The sequence below is a fragment of the Sciurus vulgaris genome (genome assembly GCF_902686455.1).
Source record: "Sciurus vulgaris genome assembly, chromosome: 1".
Taxonomy (NCBI): domain Eukaryota; kingdom Metazoa; phylum Chordata; class Mammalia; order Rodentia; family Sciuridae; genus Sciurus; species Sciurus vulgaris.
Genome location: NC_136461.1, coordinates 40496250 through 40520341, shown reverse-complemented (window position 1 = coordinate 40520341; position 24092 = coordinate 40496250). Strand labels below are relative to the sequence as shown.

At 38.3% G+C, this 24092-nt stretch overlaps 1 protein-coding gene across 1 annotated transcript; it reads right to left on the bottom strand.

Annotated features, from left to right (window-relative positions):
* Positions 1 to 15447: 15447 nt before the first annotated feature.
* On the bottom strand, positions 15448 to 16039 carry LOC306657013 (small ribosomal subunit protein eS17-like). The gene has a single exon (XM_079132674.1). It carries the CDS (start codon positions 16036 to 16038, stop codon positions 15631 to 15633), a length of 408 nt encoding a protein of 135 aa, XP_078988800.1. The 5' UTR covers position 16039; the 3' UTR covers positions 15448 to 15630.
* Positions 16040 to 24092: the final 8053 nt, after the last annotated feature.

The window sequence follows — 24092 nt, the reverse complement described above, 5'->3', positions numbered from 1 at the left end:
GATATCAGATACCCCCACTGCCTTCTTTCCCTTGTTTTGCTCTAGTTTCCACATGTAAGAGAAAATACTTGACCCTTGATTTTTTTGAGTCTGGCTTATTTCATGCAGCATGATGTTCTCCAGTTCCTTCCATTGACTGGCAAATGTCATTATTTCATTCTTCTTTATGGTTGAGTAAAACTCTGTTGTAGACATATACCATATTTTGTTGATCCATTCATCTATCGACTGGCATCTGGACTGATTCCATAATTTGGCTATTATGAATTGTGCTGCTATAAACATTGAAGTAGCTGTATTGCTAAAGTATGCTAGTTTTAGTTCTTTTGGATAAATATTGAGGTGTGAGATAGCTGGGTCGTACAGTGGTTCCATTTCTAGTTTTTGAGGAAGCTCCCCACTACTTTTCAGAGCACTGTATTGCAGTCCCACCAATGTATGAGTATACCTTTTTCCCCACCTCCTTGCCAGCATTGATTATTATTTGTGTTCCTGGTAGTTGCCATTCTGACTGGAGTGAGATTAAATCTTAGTGTACTTTTGATTTCTATTTCCCTGATTTCTAGAGATGTTGAACTTTTTTTTCATATATTTATTGGCCATTCATATTTCTTCTTTTGGGAAATTTCTGTTTGGTTCTTTTACCCATTTATTGATTTTTTTTTTGCATTGAGATTTTTGAGTTCTTTGTATATTCTGGATATTAATCTCCTTGTCAGAGGAATAGTAGGCAAAGATTTTTTTCCCCATTCTGTAGCTCTGGATTCATGCTCTTAGTCATTTGCTCTGTTGTACAGAAGCTTTTAATTGTATGGCATCCCACTTCTTGATTATTGGTTTTATTTCTTGAGCTTTAGGGGTCTTGTGAAGGAAGTCAGTGCCTGCACCAGTGTCAGTGCACATGATGCAGTGTTGACCCTATGCTTTCTTCTAGCAGTTGCAAGGTTTTTGGTCTAATTCCTAAGTCTCTGACGCATTTTTATTTGACTTCAGTACAGGATGAGAGATAGGGATATACTTTCATTTTTATACATAGAAATATCCAGTTTCCCCAGCACCATTTGTTGAAAAGGCAATCTTTTCTCCAACTTATATTTTTGGTAACTTTGTCAAGATCAAATGGTTATTAGTGTGTGGGGTTTGTCTTTTATTCAAGGTGTGCATGCAGGGCTTTGGAGGTAACTCAGTGGTAGAGTGCTTGCCTAGCATGTTTGAGGCCCTGGTGGTTCAATCCCTAGTACATAAAATCAAGGAGCAAGAAAACACTCTATTCTCAAAACAGCTAAGAACCTGTAGTTCCTACTTTAAATGAAGGAACCTCTTAACTGGAAAAAGCCACCACAGTAAATGATTTTATTGCAATTTGCTTAAGCTAAATTACTCATATAAAATACTATTATCAGAAAAACTTTCCATCTCAAAACAACTATCAGAGGGCTGGAGGCACAGCTCAGTTGTAGAGCATGTGCGTCTAGCCAGGGCAAGGGTCGTGGGTCTCATCCCCAGTGCCAAAAAACAAAAATAAACACATCATGATCACACTCACACACACACACACACACACACACACACACACACACACACACAACTGTCACCTCTCAAGTGGGGTTTGTCTTTTAGTCTTCTATTCTATGCCATTGGTCTTCATGTCTATAAGATCTTTTTTTTTTCTTTTCTTTTCTTTTTTTTTTTTGGCACTGAGATTGAACCCAGGGATTTAGCCACTGATCCACAACCCCAGACCTTTTATATTTTCTATTTTGAGACAGGACCTTGTTAAGTTGCTAAGGCTGACCTCGAACTTGCATTCCTCTTGCCTCAGCCTCCCAAGTTGAGATTACAGTAATGTACCATACAATATTTTGAGAGAGATTACATTCACATAATTTTTACTTCAGCATATGGTTATAATCATTTTATTTTATTACGTTATCTCTAACTGTGCTTAATTTATAAATTAAATTTTATCCAAAGTGTTTATGGGTAGGAAAAATATCATATGTAGAATTTGGTATCAGATAACCACTGCGGTCTTAGAAAATATGTATTCCACCTGGATAAGGGGAGACTACTGTATGTTTATTCTTTTAGATTTGTCAATTTTAGAAATTATTTTGGAATTCCCATTATGAAAGATAAGGATTTAGCTCTCTTTCATCACTGTAGGCTCCTATTTTCCCTCCCTAATATGGTTAAAATAGAAATTTTTACTAAATCGAAATTTATTGGGTTTAAATATTGTTTACTGCTAAGCAAAGTGCTGCACTATATTTCCTTTCACACATTTTTTTCTTACTGGAGATAATGATAAATTTTTTCTTTTCTTTCTTTTTTTGGTACTGGGGATTGAACCCAAAGGAGTTTAATCCCTGAGTACATCCCAGTCCTTTTATTTTTTGTTTTACTTTTTGTTTTGATAAAGGAGTTTGCTAAATTGCTTAGGGACTTGCTAAGTTGATGAGGTTGGCCTCAAACTTGCGATCTTCCTGCCTCCCCCTCCCGAGTCACTGGGATTACAGGAGTGTGCCACAACACGATGTACTGATAACTTTTTCCATTTACTTAATTCTCTGTCACCATTTTCTACATGATCAAATGTATTAGATAATTTTTGTTCTATTTGTTTTCCTAAAGATATAGCTCCTAAGCCTCTGTTCTACTGTTCTGGACTTTGTACACGCTGAACAGTTGTCATTCTAACATTCCCCTTTATCATCATCCTGGGGAGTCTCTGCTTCTTTTCTGTGTCGTATTTCCTGTTTTACACATTCCATGTCTTTTGGTTTTTTAGTTTACTGTTTAATTTTAGTGACACATGCTTTTTATTAGTTTTCCAATTAAGAGTATGGAAAGTAATTTTTTGGAAACTTTCCAAGTCTTAGTATGCCTTAATTTTCCTTTCATGCTCCATTAGTGTTCTCTAGATATATAATTCTAAGTTGAAAAAAAATCTACACAGAACTTTTAAGGCATTGATACTTTGTGTTCCAATTTCTAGTGTTTGCTGTTGAGACATTTAGTGTCATTTCCAATTTCTATCTGTTGTATGATTCCATTATCATGGTATCCTATTTTCTATATCTCCTAGTGTTCATATTGATGTGTGCATGTGAGTGTGTATTTTTCAATTCTTAGTACCAAAATAATTAAATCTATTGTGGAAACTCATACATTGTGGATACTTGTATAAGCTAGTATAACTTTTTTGGAATACAGAAATCTATAACTGAGTCATAAAAATGTTTTGATTTTTAAAAAAATTTTTTTTGTAGTTGTAGATGAACAGAATGCCTTTATTTGTTTATTTTTAATGTGGTGCTAAGGATCAAACCCAGTGCTTTACACATGCTAGGCAAGCACACTGCCACTGAGCTACAGCCCCAGCCCATGTTTTGACTTTTAACTGGCTTTTAGAAGGAAAAAAAAAATCTATAAATAAAAAAAGTTTGTGTGTTTCTTTGTTTTGGTATCAGGGATTGAGCCCAGGGGTGCTTTAACATTTAGTTATATCCCCAGCCTTTTTTATTTTTTATTTTGAGATAGGGTCTCACTAAGTTGCTGAAGCTGGCCTCAAACTTGTGATCCTCCTGCTTCAGTCTCCCAAATCGCTGGGATAATAGGGATGTGCCACCACACCTGGCCTGAAAGTTATTCATTAGAATGAAAAATTGGAGGCACAAAAATTTCCAAAAATCCCAGAATGTTAAAATTCTTTATATTTTAGCATATCCAGTTGATAGTATTATAAAGTAATTAGTTAAACTAATAATTATGTTAATAAGTGCAAAGGAAAGGACAGGACAGGAGCATGTATTCATTGTGGGTTAGCAATGTAAATTTTTTATGACTATAAAGGCAATACACAAAAATAAACCTTCGTTTTATAGAGATAGAATTGGGAAACTTTCTTTTGTCATTAAAAAAAAATCTTATATGTTGTCACAAAAACGTTTTTATAATTAAAAAATAAACCTCAAGTCTAAAGCTGACAAAATCATAGCTATTATGTCTCACAGCCCCCTTAGATGAAGATGAAAACTAAACTGTTCAGCCATACCTCTGAAAGTTTCAGAACAGACAGGTCTTTGATGTCAGGTAGACTAAACAACTAGATGTTTGACTGAAGTTTTCTGTTTCCATCTGAAAGGCTGACGAATGTGAACTATAGCCTGAATGTATACCTGATGTTAGTTACCATAAGGTTCAATGACTTGCTAACGTGGTCCCATGCAGCCCTCCTGGCCTTCTTCATTTGTTGCTCAAAACTATCTTTGAATGCTTCTTAGCTTTAGGTGTTACACATCTCTTGGATTATTCTTCGTTATCTAAAGATAATGGCTTAACTCAACCCTTTATCATGTGATTCCAGATGACTTCACCAGCCCCATCTCTCATTTTTCTCTCTTACAAAGTCCATATTTTTAAATACTAGAGATATAGTCCCTGACCCTCCTGGTCATATCATTATTATTACTGATGTTATTTGGGAAATATTGTTGTTATCATTCGTTTTACTAGTATGTGCTAGAGTTCTGGGGCTTTGTATACTTTATTGAATTTTATTTTCACCATCAACTGTGGAATTATGATTTCCATTTTTACGGTGAAAAAAAGGTTCAGAAAAGTTAAATATCTTGCCCAAAGTCATAATCAGTAAGTTGCATACTAATAAGTTTACTCTGGTATGTGGTGGTTATAGTGGAAGTATGAAGAGAATGAGAACTATAAAATTATAGGAAACTGGTAGCAATAGGCAAAGGTTTAGTCCAAAAACCATTTATGGAGTGCCTAGTATATTCTGTGTCCTATGCCAAGCACCTGGGACATGGTAAAGTCAAATATCATCTTTCCTTGAAAGAGAAATTTGTCTGATAAGGATGTCCGGCACCTAAAATTAGGTGGAAAGCTCAGGTGTCCCAGAAATGCAGCCAACAGAAGTAAAGGTAACATAAATGAGCAGGGTTTAGCTGGGGTACAGGTCTTACTCTCATAGTTCCAGGAAAAAGTGACAGGGATTCAGACAAATCCCAGGTATTGAGTGACTTAGAAATAAGTGTCCCAGGAAGACCTCTGTCTTCCCACAGGAATAATTGAGAGATGAGGAAAGAGGTGAAACTGGTATTCCATGAGTATCAAGAAAGCACTGAAGCCAGATATAGTGTTGCATACCATAATCGCAGCACCTCTGGAGGCTGAAGTTAGGAGGATAAGTTCAAGGTTAGCCTCCACGACTTAGCAAGACACTATATCAAAACAAAAAAATAAGAAGGAGTTGGGATATAGCTTAAGACTCATTAAGAGTAGAGTAAAGCCAGGCATGGTGTCACATACCTGTAATCCCAGCGACTCAGGAGGCTGAGGGAGAAGGAGCGTGAGTTCAAAGCCAGCCTCAGTAACAGCAAGGTGCTAAGCAACTCAGTGAGACCCTGTCTCTAAATAAAATGCAAAATAGGGCTGGGGATGTGGTTTAGTGGTTGAGTGCCCCTGAGTTTAATTCCTGGCACCTCCCTGCACACCCACACACACCCACACACACACACACACAAAAAAAAGGTAGAGTAAGGGGCCGGTGTAGTGGCACATGCCTATAATCCCAGTGACTTCGAAGGCTAAGGCAGGAGGTTTATAAGTTTGAGATCAGCCTGAGTAACTTAGTGAGAACCTGTCTCAAAATTTAAAAAATAAAAAGAGCTGGGGAATGTAGGTCAATGGTTGAGTATCCCTGAGTTCAATTCCCAGTATCATGAAAAAAATTGACATCATTGTATATTTTCTCCAGTCATATTCAGGGGTTTTGTTGCCGGCACAGAATGAGCAGAGTGTTGGATGTGGGAAGGGTTTTTAGTCTTTCTTTCTTTGTTTGTTTCTTTCTTTTTCTTTTTTGGTGGTGGTGTTGTTTTTGCTGGGAGTAGAACCCAGAGGTGTTTACCACTTAGCCGCATCCCCAACCCTTTTTATTTTTTATTTTGAGACAGAATTTCACTAAGTTGCTTAGGACCTTGCTAGGTTGTTGAGGCTGGCTTCAAACTTGTGATACTACTGCCTCAGCCTCCTGGGTTGCTAGGATTACAGGGGTGTGCCACTGCCCTGGCAGAGAGTTCTAGTCTTATTAGGAGAATACCATGAAGTAAAGGGGAGCAGGGAGTTGACGTATATGCAAAGAAGTGATTATAATGATTGACCATAATATTTAAGCAGAGTAGGGAGGGAAGAAAGGATAGAAACAAAGCGAAGAATAGAGAAAAGGCAAGAGGCAGGATCATCAGTGGAGTATAAATCCCTGTTAGATCTAAAGATTGTTGGAGTTGGTATTTAAGAAAGTGAAGTAGAAATCATCATTACCCTATGTGAATGTATGATTACGCAAATGGTATGCTGTTACTCCATGTACAAACACAAACAACATGTATCCCATTTGTTTGCAATAAAAATGAATTAAAAAAAAGAAAGTGAAGTAGAAATATAGGTGGTCAGAGAGTGTGAAGCTTACAATTAAAATTATAGAAGGTACATTTATTGGTAAAGACAAGGTCTAGGATATTGCTACCATGGTCGTGAGTTTCAGGATGGGTGGTGGATGGGGTCACAAAGACAGATGAACACAGACATAGAGTATCAGAGTCCAGAGGGTGAGGAGTGACAGCAAGACCTTATTGAAGAAACCAACATAGAAAGTAGTTAATTTCCACTCTGCCTTGGATAAAATCAGCCTAAACTCTTTGTGGTTATATTATCCCCTTGCTAGTGTTGAATTTAGGGGTTTTCAAGTAGATGAAGAAAGTCTGCTGAGAAGCTTCTGGAAAATGCTCCCTTATTCTAAAGAAGTAGGACATTCCTCTTCTTCCTCTAGATTATGTGGTGCCAGGATACAGGTGTCCTTTTACGGACCTGAGTATGAAGCTAAATGGTTCATTCCTTTGTGTGTGTGTGTGTGTGGTGCTAGAGATTGAAACCAGGGGTGCTCTACCACTGAGCTACACTCCCTTCCCTTTTTATTTTATGTTGAGACAGAGTCTCACTAAATTGCAGAGGCTGGCCTCAAACTTGCAATCCTCCTCCTCAGCCTCCCAGGTAGCTAGAATTACAGGCATGTGCCACCACACCTGTTAAGTCTAGCACTTTTATTCATTGGTTTTGAGAAATAATGCTCTCTCCTCCTACATTTATAAAGAAAGTATATGAATTTATTTTCTGACAGAGGCTAATTTGTGCCCATGGGAGAAGCCAATCCAAGGATATGGTCAACATACATAGGAGGTTAGAGATGAAACCACTGAGGAACAATTGAGGATAAGACCTAATTGAATTGCCCTGAAGTCTGCATTATTGTTTAACTTTCAGTTATATTTGCCAAAAAGTCCTTTCCCTAATTAGGCAATTTGAAATTATTTTCTACTACTGCAGCTGAATGGATCCCAATTTGAAACACCTAGGCATATGATTTGTATGCTTTAACTCGTATTTTCAAGTGGATGGGTAATAGTGGTTCACTTTATGCTTTGACTCCATCCCTGTTATTCTAAAACTGACGTGTTTATTTTCTTTTCCCCAACCTTCTTCTTCCTGACCATCTCCTCCCTGATCTTCTTTCCCTGATCTTCTCTTCCCTTATCTTCTCCTCCCAAATCTTGGGATTTCTCCAAATCACCTCTTTAAAAACCTGCCCATAATGGGGAGAATCACAGCCTCTGGGAAAGGAGTCCCCTGTGATTCTCCTTTGCTAGAAAAGCAATAAAACTTTTTTCTTATAACGGTGTCCTTGTTATTGAATTGACATCAAGGACAAGGATGGAGCTTTTGGTAACTGGTGGTATATGAGTAATTCACATGTAATATGATATTTTATATTTTTAAAATTTCTTGGGCAGTTAGATGAAATACAGAATGTCCATTTTCACCTCAGACATTTGTCAGCTCTAATGGCTTGTGTTTGGGATACATGGATGTGACTCTGGAGAAGTTGACAAGAACAGTATTTTATCCTAAAAAAGAATGGAATGCCAAGGGAAAGGTTTAAGCAATTTAAACAAACAAAAGTTTTTTTTTTTTTTTTTTTTGAGAATAAGCACTTGGTTTTTATATACTAATTTATTTTGTGTGCTGGGAATTGAACACAGGGCCTTGTTCATGCTAAATAAGTACATATTCTATTACTGAGGTGTACCACCAACACCAAGAATAAGAAATAATTTCTTTCCTTCCTTCCTTCCTTCCTTCCTTCCTTCCTTCCTTCCTTCCTTCCTTCCCTCCTTCCTTCGTTCTCTCTCTTTCTTTCCCTCCCTCCCCCCTTCCTTTCCTTCCTTCCTTCCTTCCTTCCTTCCTTTCCTTCCTTCCTTCCTTCTTTCCTTCCTTCCTCCCTTTCTCTCTCTCTCTCTCTTTCTGTACTGGGGATTGAACTCAGGGATGCTTTATCACTTAGCTACATCTCCAACCCTTTTTGTTTTTTTTTATTTTGAGACAGGGTCTCACTGAATTGCTTAGGGCCTCACTAAGTTGCTAAAGTTGGTCTTGAACTTGCAATCTGCCTTCCTCAGCCTCCCAAGTTGTGGATTTATAGGTCTGCACTACTACTCTTGATGAGAATAAAATTTTTCAAAAGGGAAATTCTTTTTCCCTGACTTTTTCTGATAGTAAAATTTTTATTCCTTTCAAAAGTTCACTCATTCATGTAGTGACTTTTATTAAGACCTTACTATGTGCCAGTCATGGTTGTAGGAACTTAGGATATAACAGTGAATGAAACAGACAAAAATTCCTACCAGAGTAGATCTTACATCCTACTCAAGTCAAATAGTGTTTTCCCCAAGATGTCTTCCTGAATTCTCTCAATCATATTTAATAATTCTTTCAGCTTTTGTGGCATGGTATACCACAGTAAGTACATTTATCATAGTCTACATCAAGTTAAAGGCATTGCTTCAGCTGTTAAGAATCTCCTTTAGAACTTTGGATGGTGTAGAGGAAAATGGGGTGGGAGGGGGTGGGGGAAGGAAAGATAGTAGAATGAAACAGACAGTATTACCCTATGTATATTTATGATTACACGAATGGTGTGAATCTACATTGTGTACAACCATAGAAATGAAAAGTTGTACCCCATCTGTGTACAATGAATCAAAATGCAGTCTGTAAAAATAGAATTTTAAATAAAAAATTTTTAAAAAAGAGTCTCCTTCATAAAACCAAAGCGTTCTTGGGATTAGGATCCATGTTATTAATGTGACTCCCAAGCACAGAGCTGGTTTGGAGGAAGTACTACTGGGTGTTGAATGAGCCAAGGATCTTCTCTACTGGCCTACAGACCACTCCTACAAGTTAGAGATTAGATCTTTCACTGGAGCCTCTGCTAAGCATCTAGTTGGAGCAATTGGGAGCCAACTTGAGGGTGTGGCAATTTGGGAGCTGTATAGAAATGACGTTCCTTTTTATTTAATATTTTTTTTGTATCTGGGATTGAACCCAGGAGTACTTTACCATTGAGCTACATCCTTAGCCCTTTTTAAATTTTTTAAATTTTGAGAGAGGGCCTTCTGCCTCAGCCTCTAGTCTCCGGGATTACAGGTGTACGCCACCATGCCCAGCTAGAAATGACATTCTTAATGACTGATTATTACTGATAAACAATGACAAAGTTCATTTGTATGACCATTGGGATAATAGGAAATGAAGATCTGAATAATTCTATTATGGAATTCAAATAGCTCTCCAAGCTAGGTGTGGTGAAGCACACCTATAATCTCAGCCACTGGTAAGGCTGAGACAGATAGATTGCAAATTTGGGGCCACCCTCAATAAGTAAACGAGGCCCTAAGCAACTTAATAAGACTATGTCTCAAAATAAAAGATAAAAAGGGCTGGGCATGTGACTCAGTGCTTAAGTGCCCCTGGATTCAATCTCTTGTACCAAAAAAAATAAATAAACAAGTAAATAAATAGCTGTCTAATTTAAAGACTAAATGACTCTTTGGTAAAGAGATAGAATGATGCTCATGAAACTAATAACTTCAAGTATAAAATATTTCTTTGGTTTACATATAAAAGATTTAATAACTGGGTTTTTTTATTCATTTGAATACAATCATTATAATTTAGGGGCAAGAGCTCTGATTTTCTTTTTTCTCCCCACATTTTTAAATTGGTGATTTATAGTTGTACATACCAATGGGATTTGTTGGTACATATTTGTATGGGCACACAATACACAATATAACAACATAATTTTGCCAAAAAGAGGGGCTGGGGTTTGTTGCTCGTGGTAGAGCACTGCCTAGCACGTGTGAGGCACTGGTTTCAATCCTCAGCACCACATTAAAAAAATAAAATAACAGTATTGTGTCCATCTACAACTTTAAAAGAATATGTTTAAAAAAAAGCAAAAAAGGTCACTGAAAAGATCCAAAGAAATGGATAGATATCAAATGATCACTGTGTGGTTGCTACACAGCCAACAGAGGGAGCCCTTGTCACAAAACCTAATAACTTTCCTACACATTAATAGTCAAAAGATGAATAGAAAAAAATAAAAAGAATAAAATAGTTCAGGTATTAGACAATTCTGTTTTAAATATGTGGGGAATCTAGAATCCCTTTTTCGAAACTGAGCTTAGGGGATGATGTTAAATTACAGGTATTTCAAAATAGCATATATGTATTGGATTTTTATTTTTTATTTATTTACTTTTTTGATACTGGGAGTTCAACCCAAGGGTATTTACCACTGAGCTACATTCACACTCCATTTATTTATTTATTTATATATATATTTGAGACAGGGTCTCACTTAGTTGCCAAGCCTGGTCTTGAACTTGTGATCCTCCTGCCTCAGCCTCCCAAGTTGCTGGGACTTCAGGTATGTGTCACTGCACCTGGCAATATTAGATTTTTAAAAAGCTCTTTACGTACTGCCATAGTGTTCCTATGTCTATATATTTGTGGTGTTAAAGATCAAATGATTTATCTTTAAAGTACACAATATGATAGTCTTCTGCTTGAAGCTAAAGCAGGAGATTGCAAGTTCAAAGTCGGCCTCAGCAACTTAGTGAGACCCTGTCTCAAAATAAAATGTATAAAAAAGAGCTGGGGATGTTGCTCAGTGGTTAAGTGCCCCTGGGTTCAATCCCTGATACAAAAATGAATGAATGAATAAATAAGTAAAATCTTAAATTGTCACCACCACTCCATCTAATTTTTAAAACAAATGCCACTGAAAATAATCATGATAAACTAAATGAAAAGCCTAAGATCTAAATCCCATATATATGTTATAATTTCAGTTTTATGAAACATGCCTATTTTCATATTTTATAGAAGAAAGGGAATGCTTTTATGAATACATTTTTTATTATGGGTAGTCTTTCTCACTTCCTAGGATTTCAAAAATCTCTAGAATGATTGTATGACTTTTATAGTCAGGCCATAAAGATATACAAAACACCAATGTTTGTGCTGATGCAGCAGTAGTGCACTTAAAGTAACTATTTTTTAGAAAATTATTACCTTTGCATGAAATTGTTAACAAAAGTTAAGTAACTGATTATATGTTTCCTTTAGAGAAGTACTACTCAAACTTTAATATAGGTCTGAGATGGGCCTGAGATTTTCCATTTCTAAGCATCCAGCTAATGCCAGTGCTTCTGGTCTGCAGACCACATACACTAAAGCAGGCTTTAGTAGATATGAATTTGAATCCACATTTGACTACTAATTACAAAAATTTTAACTATTCTATGCCTTTGGCAGTACTTCCAAAATGACACATTGGAGTAAACATAGGCAGCTGCTTATAATTCAATTTTCTGAGAACTGAGGGGATCAATGCCTTGAAAAACTCATGCAGTCTTTGAGGTACAGAGTGAGATCCATTGTGCTATTGAGAACTCCTGCCTCACAGACAATTATCTTTTGTAAACAGAAAGTCAAATGCATCAAAACCTATCAGGAGGGCTGGGGTTGTGGCTTAGGGTGGAATGCTTTTCTAGCATGTGTGAGGCCCTGGGTTTATTTCTTAGTATCGCATATAAATAAATAAATTAAATAAAGGTCCATTGACAACTAAAAATAATACTTAAAAAAATCAAAAAAACAAAACTTACCAGGATAACCAAAACACTAGGTTGACAGATGCTACGTTACTCAAAATAGATTGACTGCCCCTTCCTCTATGCCCCTCACTCACCTGCTAGAGTTGTGCTCCACAGGTAGTAGTATTTGAATGAAGGAATGAGTTTAAGTATATTATAATGCTAAAATCTGAATGTAGTCTCCCATAGGTTTAGATCACTAGTTCTCAAAGTTTCAACGTACGTGAGGCTTATCTGGGGAACTAGCCAAAATGTAGACTCTTGGACTGTTCTCCCCAAAAATCAGAGTCTGGGCAGTGAAGTTAAAGAACCTGATTTTCTGCCTTCTTTCTCTTTCTTTCTTTCTTTCTTTTTTTTTTTTTTTTGTTTTTGTTTTTGTTTTAAAAACGTTCCAAATCTTTAGCAATCAGAGAAATGCAAACCAAAACTATTCCAGTTTCATCTCACTCCAGCCAGAATGGCAGTCATCAAGAATTTCTGATGATAACAACAAATGTTGGCAAGAATATGAAAAAAAAGGAAAACTTACATAATGTCGATGGGGTTGTAAACTACTTCAGCTACTAGGGATATCAGGATGAAGGTTCCTCCAAAGACTGGAAATGGAATCACCATAAGACCCAGTTATACCACTCCTTAGTATTTATCCAAAAGAACTAAAGTCAGCATACTTTAGAGATACATAAATACCCACATTTATCCCAGCACAATTCACAATAGCTAAGTTATGGAATCAGCCTAGGTGTCCATCAATCAATGAATGGGTGAAGAAAATGTAGTATATATACAACAGTTTTATGCAGTCATAACAAAGAACAAATTATGTCATACGTAGGAAAATGGGTAGAACTTGAGAGCATTATGTTTAACAAAATAAGCCAGACTCAGAAAGTCAAGTCATGTGCTTTCTCTCACATATGGAAACTAGAGATTAAAAAAAGAAAAAAATTGTGGAGGAGATGATCTTATGAAATTAGAAGGGAGACCATTAGAGGAAGGGGACTAGGGGGAGGGAAAGGAGAGGTAGGGAATGAAATTGACCAAATTATGTTGTGTGCATGTACAAATATGGAATAATGCATCCCACTATTATGTATATTGTACCATTAAAAATTTAATAAATAAATGAATCCTAGTCATACTTCAAGAACTAACTGGAAGACACATTCCCCCTGAAGCCTCTCAGGTCACTAGTTCACAGAGAGATATTTCCTTTCTGTGAATTTTCCCCTCCTGGTCCGCACCCTTCTTAACTTTCTCCTTAACCTCCATGTCCCTCAAGGTTAGTAGGATGACCTTTTAGATGTCTGTCCAGATGAATGTGCTTGTGTGTGTGTTCCTTCCAACACACAACACAATTCAGGGAACACAGCAGATTCTCAAATACTGTTTGAGTTCCTAAGTATGAATGATGGACAGACTTCTTTTAAAAAGTCTTCAAGTCTTCAATGGGACTTCATTTTATCTGCATTACATGCTCTCAGAAAAAAAATGCCCCAGCCTTCACAGGGCACATCTGCTTATATGGGGGGAAAAAATAACATGGAAAGAATTCATAATTTCACCATCCAGAGTTAACCACTGTTTAAAATTTAGGATATATTTTTCCAAACTGTTTTAGCCAGCTTTTTCGCTGCTGTGATGAAAAGATCTGACCAGAACAATTTTAAAGGAGAAAAAGTTTATTTGAGGGCTTATGGTTTCAGAGGTCTTAGTCCACAGAAGGCTGGCTCCATTCCTTGGGGCTGGAGGTGAGGCAGAATATCATGGCAGAGGTGTGGCAGAGGGAAGCAGCTCACACCCTCGGGAAGCAGAGTCTCCACTCAACAGATACAAATATATATACCCAAAGTCATGCCCAGCTTCCAATCTCCTCCAGTCACACCCTACCATTTCAATTAATACCATCAGGGATTCATTCACTGATTGGGTTAAGACTCTTACCACCTAGTCATTTCTGCTCTGAACCTTCCTGCATTGTCTCTCATGTGAGCTTTTGGGGCACACCTCACATCCAAACCATAACATTCTGCCCCTATCTCCCAAAAGCTCACAACCATCTGACAATGCAAATACATTTAGTCCATGAGTTCCCATAGTCTCAACAGTTCTGAGATTGCTCAAAGTTCAAGTCCAAAGTCTTTGAGGCTCAAGGCAGTCTCACATTGTGAGCTTCTACAAAACTGAAAGCAATTTACAAATATCCAACATATAAAGGTACTGAGTAAACATTTCCATTTACAAAAATAGGGGCATAGAAAGAAGGGATGGGACCAAAGCAAGACCGAAATCCAGCTGGGCAAACAAGACGTGTAACTCCATGTCCTGTACCTGCAGCACATGGCATATTGATTTTCTCTCTGAAGGGTTATGGAAAATAATGTTCTGTAAGACAGCTCCCCAAGAAAAGGGAGGGATGGTGAGGCTTGGAAGGAGGGAGGAGAAATTGGTCAAACTGCAAACCTCTCCCAGAGCATTCTTTCCTGATAACAATGTACCCTGGGGGAAACGAGCGACACCCAATGCTGGGTCTTAAACCTTGACCTTCCCCCATGGTGAATTAGTCCTAAATGACAATGGGCAAGATTTGAGTACTTATCCCTCAGGATTCAGACTCTTATCTCCCCAGTGAGTTTTGGCCTTTTTACAACTTCCCTCCTAAAATTAAAATTTTAACCTGTACGACTAGCCCCTAACGGTCAAAACTGCAGGTACACAGCTTCCAACGATTATATCATTGCACCCTGTAAAACCAAAAATCCCCTCTGCGGGCTATTTTCCCATTTGGAAAATTGGCCCCAAGGGTGCCCGAGTCCCCGAAGGAAGAAAGGCTTCTCTGAATCTGTTGAAGTCTGCTTCCCGTCCTTTTGCACTTACTCTCTCCAAGTGGCATGCGTAGCTCCGCCCCTGTGGCCTTGTTCCTCACGGCTCAAGTGGCCTTTCTTTTGACTTGTCTCTGCTCCTTTCCTGCGGCTTTCCTAGGATGATGTCCCACGTTACTAGCATTTCTTAATTTTGGGGGTCCCGGCAGCTTCGACTTCCTCCTCACCTCTCCACACTTTGACTTCTCAGGGGGTGCCCGCAGGGACTCCGACCCTGCTGCACTTTGCCTGGCCTCCCAGGCCTTCATTGAAAATCTTGGTGAAAACCTCCATGATCCCTTAACTCCAGCATCCTGCATTCCTGCAGAACCAGCCCCACGTGGTTCAAACCAAGGTCTGCTGCCATCTCGAATAGTAGCCAAGCCTCCAGGAACCCTTGCTGCTGCAGCCTCGGAGGGTCTGGGTGGCTGAGCATGTTGAAAAAACTTCCTAGACCCCCTCGTGCAAGAAGGGTGCCCCACTGGTCTCTTCAAGAGAATTTTCACCTTTCATCCCTGGGGCTTGAGATGGGGGTGGTCTTGCCAGCTCCTGAGATGCCCTCCAGCCCTCCAGCCATCTTTCTCAGTGTCTCTGGGTAAAGTCTTTAGCATTCCTCTAGTGGCAGTAATGTCTTTTTTTTTTTTTTTGGTCCCAGGTTTATTGAAAATATTACAGCATAGCAGAAAGATTCAGACAGCTCCACGTGGTGTTTTGAAATTCATCCCCACAGTAGGCTGAGTGACCTGCAAGTTGGAGAGACTGCTGAAGTCCAAAAGCTTCAGCATTTCCTTAGTGTCAGGATCTACTTCAATGATCCCCTGATCCAAGGCAGAAACCTCAGGAACATAATTATCTCTCCTTTCTCTCTCCTCTTCCTGCAGCTTAATGGAGATGCCTCTCACATGGCCTCTCTGAATCCCCTTCATCAGATGTGTGACATACCCTGCGATTTTGTTGCGGAGTTTCTTGCTGGGAATAATGGCGATCCCCTCGCACACGCGCTTGTTGGTATGGAAGTCGTCGCCCAGGCGTGTGTAGTACTTCTCCATAAGAACATGGGCGGCCTTCTTCACAGTTTTGGTGCAAACGCGGCCCATGTTGGCGGGTCAGTTTCAGAGGTCTTAATCCACAGAAGGCTGGTTTCATTCCTTGGGGCTCGAGGTGAGGCAGAACATCATGGCAGAGGTGTGGCAGAGGTTTGGCAGAGGGAAGCAGCCGACACCCTCAGGAAGCAGAAAGAGCTCTTTCTTTCTTTCTTTTCTTTCTTTCTTTCTTTCTTTCTTTCTTTCTTTCTTTCTTTCTTTCTTTCTTTCTTTCTTTCTTTCTTTCTTTTCTTTCTTTCTTTCTTTCTTTCTTTCTTTCTTTCTTTCTTTCTTTCTTTCATTGTGGTACTAGGGATTAAATTCAGGGATATGCTATCACTGAGTTACAGCCTCTAGACCTTTTTATTTTATTTTGAGTCAGGGTCTCACTAAGTTGTCCAGGGTGGCCTCTGACTTGTGATCTTTCTGCCTCAGCCTTCTGGCAAGGTAGATAATGTTGCTCAAAATAAAGCCTACATGTGTTTTTAATTCTAAGTGAAAATCAAACAATCTTTCAAACCCACAGAATTCATGGAGTGGGACACTAGGGATGAATTTTTCTAGCAATAAGGTGTTAATATTCATTGAACACTTACTATGTTCCAGGCATTTTGGGAAGCACTTTATATCATTTATCTCACTTAATCCTCACATCAATGCTGCAAGGAAAACACTCTTAATTTCATTTTTCTTACTTGGAAACTTAACCCTGGGAGAAGATTAAGTAATGTGCCCAATGTTCCAGTTAAGCAGCAGAAGTACTATTTGAATTCCAAATTCCTGAACTTAAATGACCCTACTGTCCCTACCTCACTGTCACACAAACTCCTGATCATTTGGCTGTGGTCAAAAAGATGCTCTACCTAGTACCATCATGACCACCTAACGCCTACAGCAAGAGCTATAGCTGGGAGGTGATTTCAAAGAAGGGGACAAGGACTGGGGTCATGCGGAAATATATTCGCTATACCTATATATTCCTCCTCATTTGAGAAAGGAGGTTTTCTATATGTATGTATACACACACACACACACACACCGACTGAGCTATCTCCCCAGCCCTCCAGCCCACTCTTTAAATACACAGCAGAGATAGTCCTAGAAGTTCTCACTTGAAACAATGGAGAATTCCAAACGGAATTCCAGACTATCCTTTAGTCTTTGTGACTGAATACAGTGACAGACTCTCTAGGCCAATAAAGATCTTGGGCACTACAATGGTAGCTGATTCCTCTCTGTTTGTGACCTTCACTCTTGTTCTGTCTTCTCTGGGTTCCAGCAGCAGGTTTTTGCTTTAGACTCTGAAAACTTGGCATTGTCTATTACATAATTCGAACCTTCCATCTAAGTCATTATTTTAAACCTTTTGAAAATTAAAAATTACAAAATTTTTCTGTAATAAATAAAGAAAAAAAGCATCATTGGCCTTCTTAAAAAGTATTCAAAATAGAAAATGTGGCAGTTCTTTAACACATGTCCCTTTATTAATGTAGACACATAACTCTTATTAAGAGCAGCAGTGAATGTTTTTTCAACTATGCCAAGAAACATAAGACCAAAAATATCAAAAGGTTGTAAAAACATAGGAATTTAAAAATGCTTAAATCCTTTTTGGACAAATCAAAGAATTCTTTCATCTAACTCCTTTGTTTTTTTCCCACACTAGGAAGATAGACAGTGTTTTTGATTAAAAGAACATTTTAAAGTTTTTTTTTTTTTTGAATATTTTTACGTGGGATGCAATGGCACACACCTGCAGTTCCAGCTACTGGAGAGGCTGAGGCATAAAGATCACAAATTAGAGGCTGGCCTGAGTAACATAGTGAGACCCCCATCTAAAACCAAAAGCAAAACCAAAATTCTTTTGGAAAGTTTGGAATATACTGAATGCATTTTGAATGTGAGAAGGACATGAATTTTGGGAAGATAAAGGTGGAACGCTATGCAGACTATGTTTATGACCCCCAAAATTTAAGTTGAAATCTTAACCTTCAGTGTGATGCTATTAGTAGGGGGGCCTGTAGTAGGTCATTAGGTTCTGAGGGTTTTGCTCTCATGAGTGAGATTACTGTCCCAATAAAAAAAGACCCCGGAGGACTGGGAATGTAGCTCCATTGTAGAACACTTGCCTCGCATGCCTCAAGGCCTTAGGTTTTATCCTCAGAAACTGCCACTCCCCCCACCACAACATACACACAGGAAAAAATGCCCCAGAGAACTCATGCCTCTTCTGCCATGTGCAAATACTTTAAGAAGATGACTTTCTTTTAACCCCCACCCCCATCCCTCTCTCTTTCTGTCTCTCTCTCTCTCTGCTGGACATTGAACCTAGGTCCTCATGCACACTAAGCACATACTTTACTATTGAACTAAACTCCCAGCCTGAAAAGACAGCTTTCTACAAACCAGGAAGTGTGCCCTCACCAGACACCTAATCTTTCAAGTGCCTTGATATTGGACTTCCAGCTTCCAGAACTGTTAGAAATAAATTTCTGTTGTTTATAAGCCATCAGTCTATGTTATTCTGTTATAGCAACCTGGATGGATTTTAAAAGTTGTCTGTATTGCTAGGTGTGGTGCCACATGCCTGCAATTCCAGTTACTCTGGGAGTCTGAGGCTGGAAGATTGCAGAGGCCAGCCTCTAAAACTTAGTGAGTTCCTGTCTCAAAAAAAAAAAAAAAAAAAATTAGAAAGGGCTGGGAATGTAGCTTAGTGGTAGAGAATGTCCCTAGATTCCATCCCCAGTACTTTCCTTCCTTAAAAAGTTATCAGCATGACTTCTTTTTAATCGGTTTTATTACATCATATATAATAAATATGATCATTACTCATTTTTATTTCAAATTTTCTCTAATTTGAACAGGAGAGCTCCTTGAAGCTAGTTCAGGTATTCCCTGGGCATATTTCCATCCATCTATTTATTTATTTATTGGTTCTGGGGATTGAACCCGTGAGTACTCTACCATTGAGTTACATCTGCTACCCTTTTTTAAATTTTGAGAGAGAGTATTGATAAGTTGCCCAGGCTGGTCTTGAACTTGTGATCTTCCTGAGTCATTTATATAGCACTACTTTACTTTAGCCACAGGAAAATGTTCCAGGATCACTTTGTACTTTCCTTGACCTAACCATACTTCAAGGAATGTTTTTTATTTGAGTATAGTTTTTGGACCAAGATCTGAATGTTAGCTGTTGTCATTGTGACTAAAATGGGTTATCAATATGAACAAATGTAGTATGAATACATAATGTTAGACGTATCAGTGTAAATAAATTCATAAGCACACATCCATACAATACACACCCATATTCTAAGTGATATCTCTAGTTCAGTCCAGTACCATTTCACAGGTTTCTTTTTTTTCCTTCTGGGATTCTACTTTACATGAATGTCAGCCAAAGCCTCTCTAAGGAACTGATATTTGAGATGAAAGTGAAATAATATTTAAGAGCCAGTCATGAAAATATCTAGAAACAGAGCTTTACAGTCAAAAGGAACAGAAAGTACATAGGCCTAAGGCAGAAATAAATGTGGTATGTTTGAGAAACAGACCAACCAGTGTGGTTGAATTGAACCAAGTGACTGGGGAGGATGGTTTGAAATAAAGCCAATGAGACAGGAAGAAGTTGCATATAAAACTGTATAGGATATAATAAAGGAATTTGAAATATTTTAGTAAAATAGGAAGACATTGAAAGATTTTGAGTGGGAGATTATGGTAAATCTGCTTTATGCTTTAAAAGGTAATTTGGACCTTGTAGAGATAATTAATTATTACAGGAACACCAATGAGAGAGGTAATTATGATACTTGCAGTAATTTAGGCAGGAGAAAACAAATGACTTGGATGAAGGTAGTAGCAAATGACATAGAAGAAGATAATCATTTTAAGATATATTCTGAAGGTAGACATGGTTGGATGAATTCTGAATTCTTAAACTAATCCTGAAAATCCAAGTGAATTTTTTGTGTGTGTGTGTGGTGCTGGGGATTGAACCCAGGGCCTGTGCTTGCAAGGCGAGCACTCTACCAACTGAGCTATCTCCCCAGTCCCCAAGTGAACTCTGAATTTATACATCTGCTGTTTGTTGTGCATTGTGCAAAGTCCTGGGGATAGAAAAAATTTTAAAAAGGAACTCATAAAATAACGAGGGGATAGAACTTGCAAATAATTTTAATTATAGTGTAATGAACATATAATAATCAGGTTAAAAATAATAACAACAATAGAGTTAAATACAAGGTAAAATACAGAGCCAAAGAGGAAGGAATTGACTGTACATGAATACAGTGAGTGGTTACAGTCAACTTCAGAAAGGACACAGAAAATTAGTTTTTTGTTTTTTTTTTTTTTTTCTTTTTTTCTTCCTCTTTTCATGTATTGGGGATTGTACTCAGGGCCTTCCACATTCCAGGTAAGTAACTCTACCAGTGAACTATATCCCCTATCTTTTTAAAAATTTTATTTTGAAATAGGGTTTCACTAAATTGCCCAGGCTGACCTCAGACTTATGATTCTCCTGCCTCAGCCTCTGAAGTAACTGGGATTACAGGTGTGTGCCACCATGTCTCCCCAGAAAGATATTATTTATTTATTTATTTATATAAATGGATTTAATCCAGGAGCACTTAATAACTGAGGTACATCTCCGGCCCTTTTTGTTTTTTATTTTAAGACAGGATCTCGATAAGTTGCCTAGGGCATTGCTAAATTGCTGAGGTTGGCCTCAAACTTGCAATCCTCCTGCTTCAGCCTCCAGAATGACTGGGCTACAGGTATGCACCACTAGACCCAACGGAAAGCTCTCTTTAAAAGACAAAATTAGCACTGGGGTTGTGGCTCAGTGGTGAGGCACTGGGTTCGATTCTCAACACCATATAAAACTAAATAAACAAAATAAAGGGTAAAATTAGTGGGGAAGAAAATAGGCATAGGTACATGGAATAGTCTGGTGAATCACAGGGTCTTTCACAAAGAATGAAACCTGAAGTTTAAGATAAAGAGTTTAGGGTCAGGAGGAAGCAAATGAGAACTTTTGTGTTGTTTTTGTTTTGTGGTATTAGGGATCAAACCCAGGGCCTTGCACACACCAGTCTTGTGCTCTACCATTGAGTTACACCTCTGGTTTTCCCCCAATCCCTTTTGAGATGGGGCCTTACTATGTATCCCAGGTTGGTCTTGAACTTAGATCAAGCAATCCTCTGGGACTTAATGCACACGCCACCACACCGGCTCAAATATAGGAGTTTGGAGAGGCTAAGGCAGAAATAATTGGTAGAAAAAGTATTAGAGAGAAGGGAAGTACACAGAGTGAGCTTTGGAGATCCATGGAAGGTGCTCCCTGGATCTTCACTGAGTATTGATCTGTGCATGCTCATGAGGAAACTACTTGAAGCTAAATATTAGAAATCAGTAGGTGAAACAATTCTCATGCCTCACTCAGGGCTGGGAATGTCTTGTGCAGAGCTAGAGTGGGAAGACATCATAATACATAGGGCATCAGATAGAGTTCTCAGACTAAGTAATAGAGCTAAATTTGGCATAGACCAAAGGCCAATCTTGAACCCATCTATTAAATCTTAAAAGAAAACCTCAAAAGGATCAAACTGATTATACATTACTTAAATGTATGACAAAGTCCAACATTATGTAAAGACTTTAAAAAGGCCACCAGCAGTGTGTGTGTTTTTGTTGTTGGCTGCAAAAAAAATCCAATAATGTAAAAACCATGATGTCTAGTGTCAAATTAGAATTAGTACCAGGCAAGTGAAGGAGCAGGAAAATAGAACCTATAATCAGGAGAAAAATGTCAATCAAAATAAACAGACACAGAAATGACAGAGATGATGGTATTAGTGGACAAGGATGTTAGTGCAGTTATTACAAATACAACTCATGTTCAAAGAGGTAGGAGAAAACATGAGTACAATAAGGAGAGAAATGGAAGATAAAAAAAATTACCTAGGCATGGTGATGCGTACTGTAATACCAGTTATTTGCGAGGCTGAAGCAGGAAGATCACAAGTTTGAAGGCAGCTGAACTACTGAGACACTATCTCAAAATAAAAATAAGGGACTGGGTTGTAGTTCAGTGGTAAAGTTCTTGTCTAGCACGTGTGAGCCACTGGGATCAATTCTCAGTACTGCATAAAAATGAAAAAAGGTATGTGTCCATCTACAACTAAAAACAAATTAAGTAAAAAAACAAAAGATCTGGGGATGTAGCTGAATGGCAGAGCTCTTGCCTCACATGCACATGTCCTGGGTTTGAACCCCAGTACTGTGCGTAATAACGTGTATGTGCGTGCACACACACACACACACACACACACACACACACACACACACAATCTATATCTACGTATTGATTAAGATTATTCTGCATATAATACACTATAGAACAAAAAGATCGGTGAACTTGAAGACAGAGCAATAGAAACTATTCAAGGGGAATAGCACATTGGAAAAATAACAACAGAAACCCCAGATGAACAGAGCATCAATTACTTGTAGAATAAAATCAAATATTCTAACATATGTGTAATTGGGAGTATAAGTAGGAAAAAATAGCTGGGTGGAGTGATGCATAACATCAATAATACCAGCTATTCAGGAGACTGAGGGCAGGAGGATCGAAAGTTTGAGACCAGCTGGAGCAACTTAGGAATACTCTGCCTCAAGTAAAATTTTAAAAGGTTGGGGCTGGGGCTGGAGTTGTAGCTCAGTGATAGAGCACTTGCCTAGTGTGTATGAGACACTGGGTTCAATTCTCAGCACCACATTAAAATAAATAAATAAATAAATGGTATTGTGTCCATCTACAACTTAAAAAAAAAAAAAAAGGCTGGGGCTGTAGTTCAGTGGTAGAGTGCCCTTGATTTCAATCCCAGGTACCAAAAAACAAACAAGCAACTAAATAAAAAAGCTTAATAATATACAAAGATGTTTATAACATCACTATGGTGATATAATCTTATGCTGCCATATATGAAGACAATTGTTGATTGAAACATTGTTATACAGTCTTCTAAGAGCGACAAGGGGTGCCAAAAATATGCAATGGAGAAAAGATAGCCCCTTCAACAAATGGTGCTGGGAAAATTGGAAATCCATATGCAACAGAATGAAACTAAACCCATATCTCTCACCGTGCACGAAACTAAACTCAAAATGGATTAAGGACCTCGGAATGAGACCAGAGACCCTGCAGACTATAGAAGAAAAAGTAGGTCCAGATCTTCAACATGTTGGGTAGGACCAGACTTCCTCAACAGGACTCCCATAGCGCAAGGAATAAAAGCAAGAATCAATAACTGGGATAGATTCAAACTAAATAGCTTTCTCTCAGCAAAGGAAACTATCAGCAATGTGAAGAAAGAGCTTACAGAGTGGGAGAAAATCTTTGCCAATCATACTTCAGATAGAGCACTAGTCTCCAGAATCTATAAAGAACTCAAAAAACTCTACACCAAGAATACAAATAATCCAATCAACAAATGGGCTAAGGAAATGAACAGGCACTTCACAGAAGAAGATCTACAAGCAATCAACAAACATATGAAAAAATGTTCAACATCTCTAGTAATAAGAGAAATGCAAATCAAAACCACCCGAAGATTCCATTCATTAGAATGGCGATTATCAAGAATACAAGCAACAACAGGTGTTGGCGAGGATGTGGGGAGAAAGGTACACTCATACATTGCTGGTGGGGCTGCAAATTAGTGCAGCCACTCTGGAAAGCAGTGTGGAGATTCCTTCGAAAACTTGGAATGGAACCACCATTTGACCCAGCTATCCCACTCCTTGGTCTATACCCAAAGGACTTAAAATCAGCATACTACAAATATACAGCCACATCAATGTTCATAGCTGCTCAATTCACAATAGCCAGACTATGGAACCAACCTAGATGCCCTTCAATTGATGAATGGATAAAGAAACTGTGGTGTATACACACACACACACACACACACACACACACACACACACACACAATGGAATATTACTCAGCCATAAAGAATGATAAAATATGGCATTTGCAGGCAAATGGATGAAATTGGAGA

What these genes read in the sequence shown, in the direction of transcription:
- LOC306657013 (XM_079132674.1), bottom strand. Translation starts at nt 16,038, where the DNA reads ATGGGCCGCGTTTGCACCAAAACTGTGAAGAAGGCCGCCCATGTTCTT.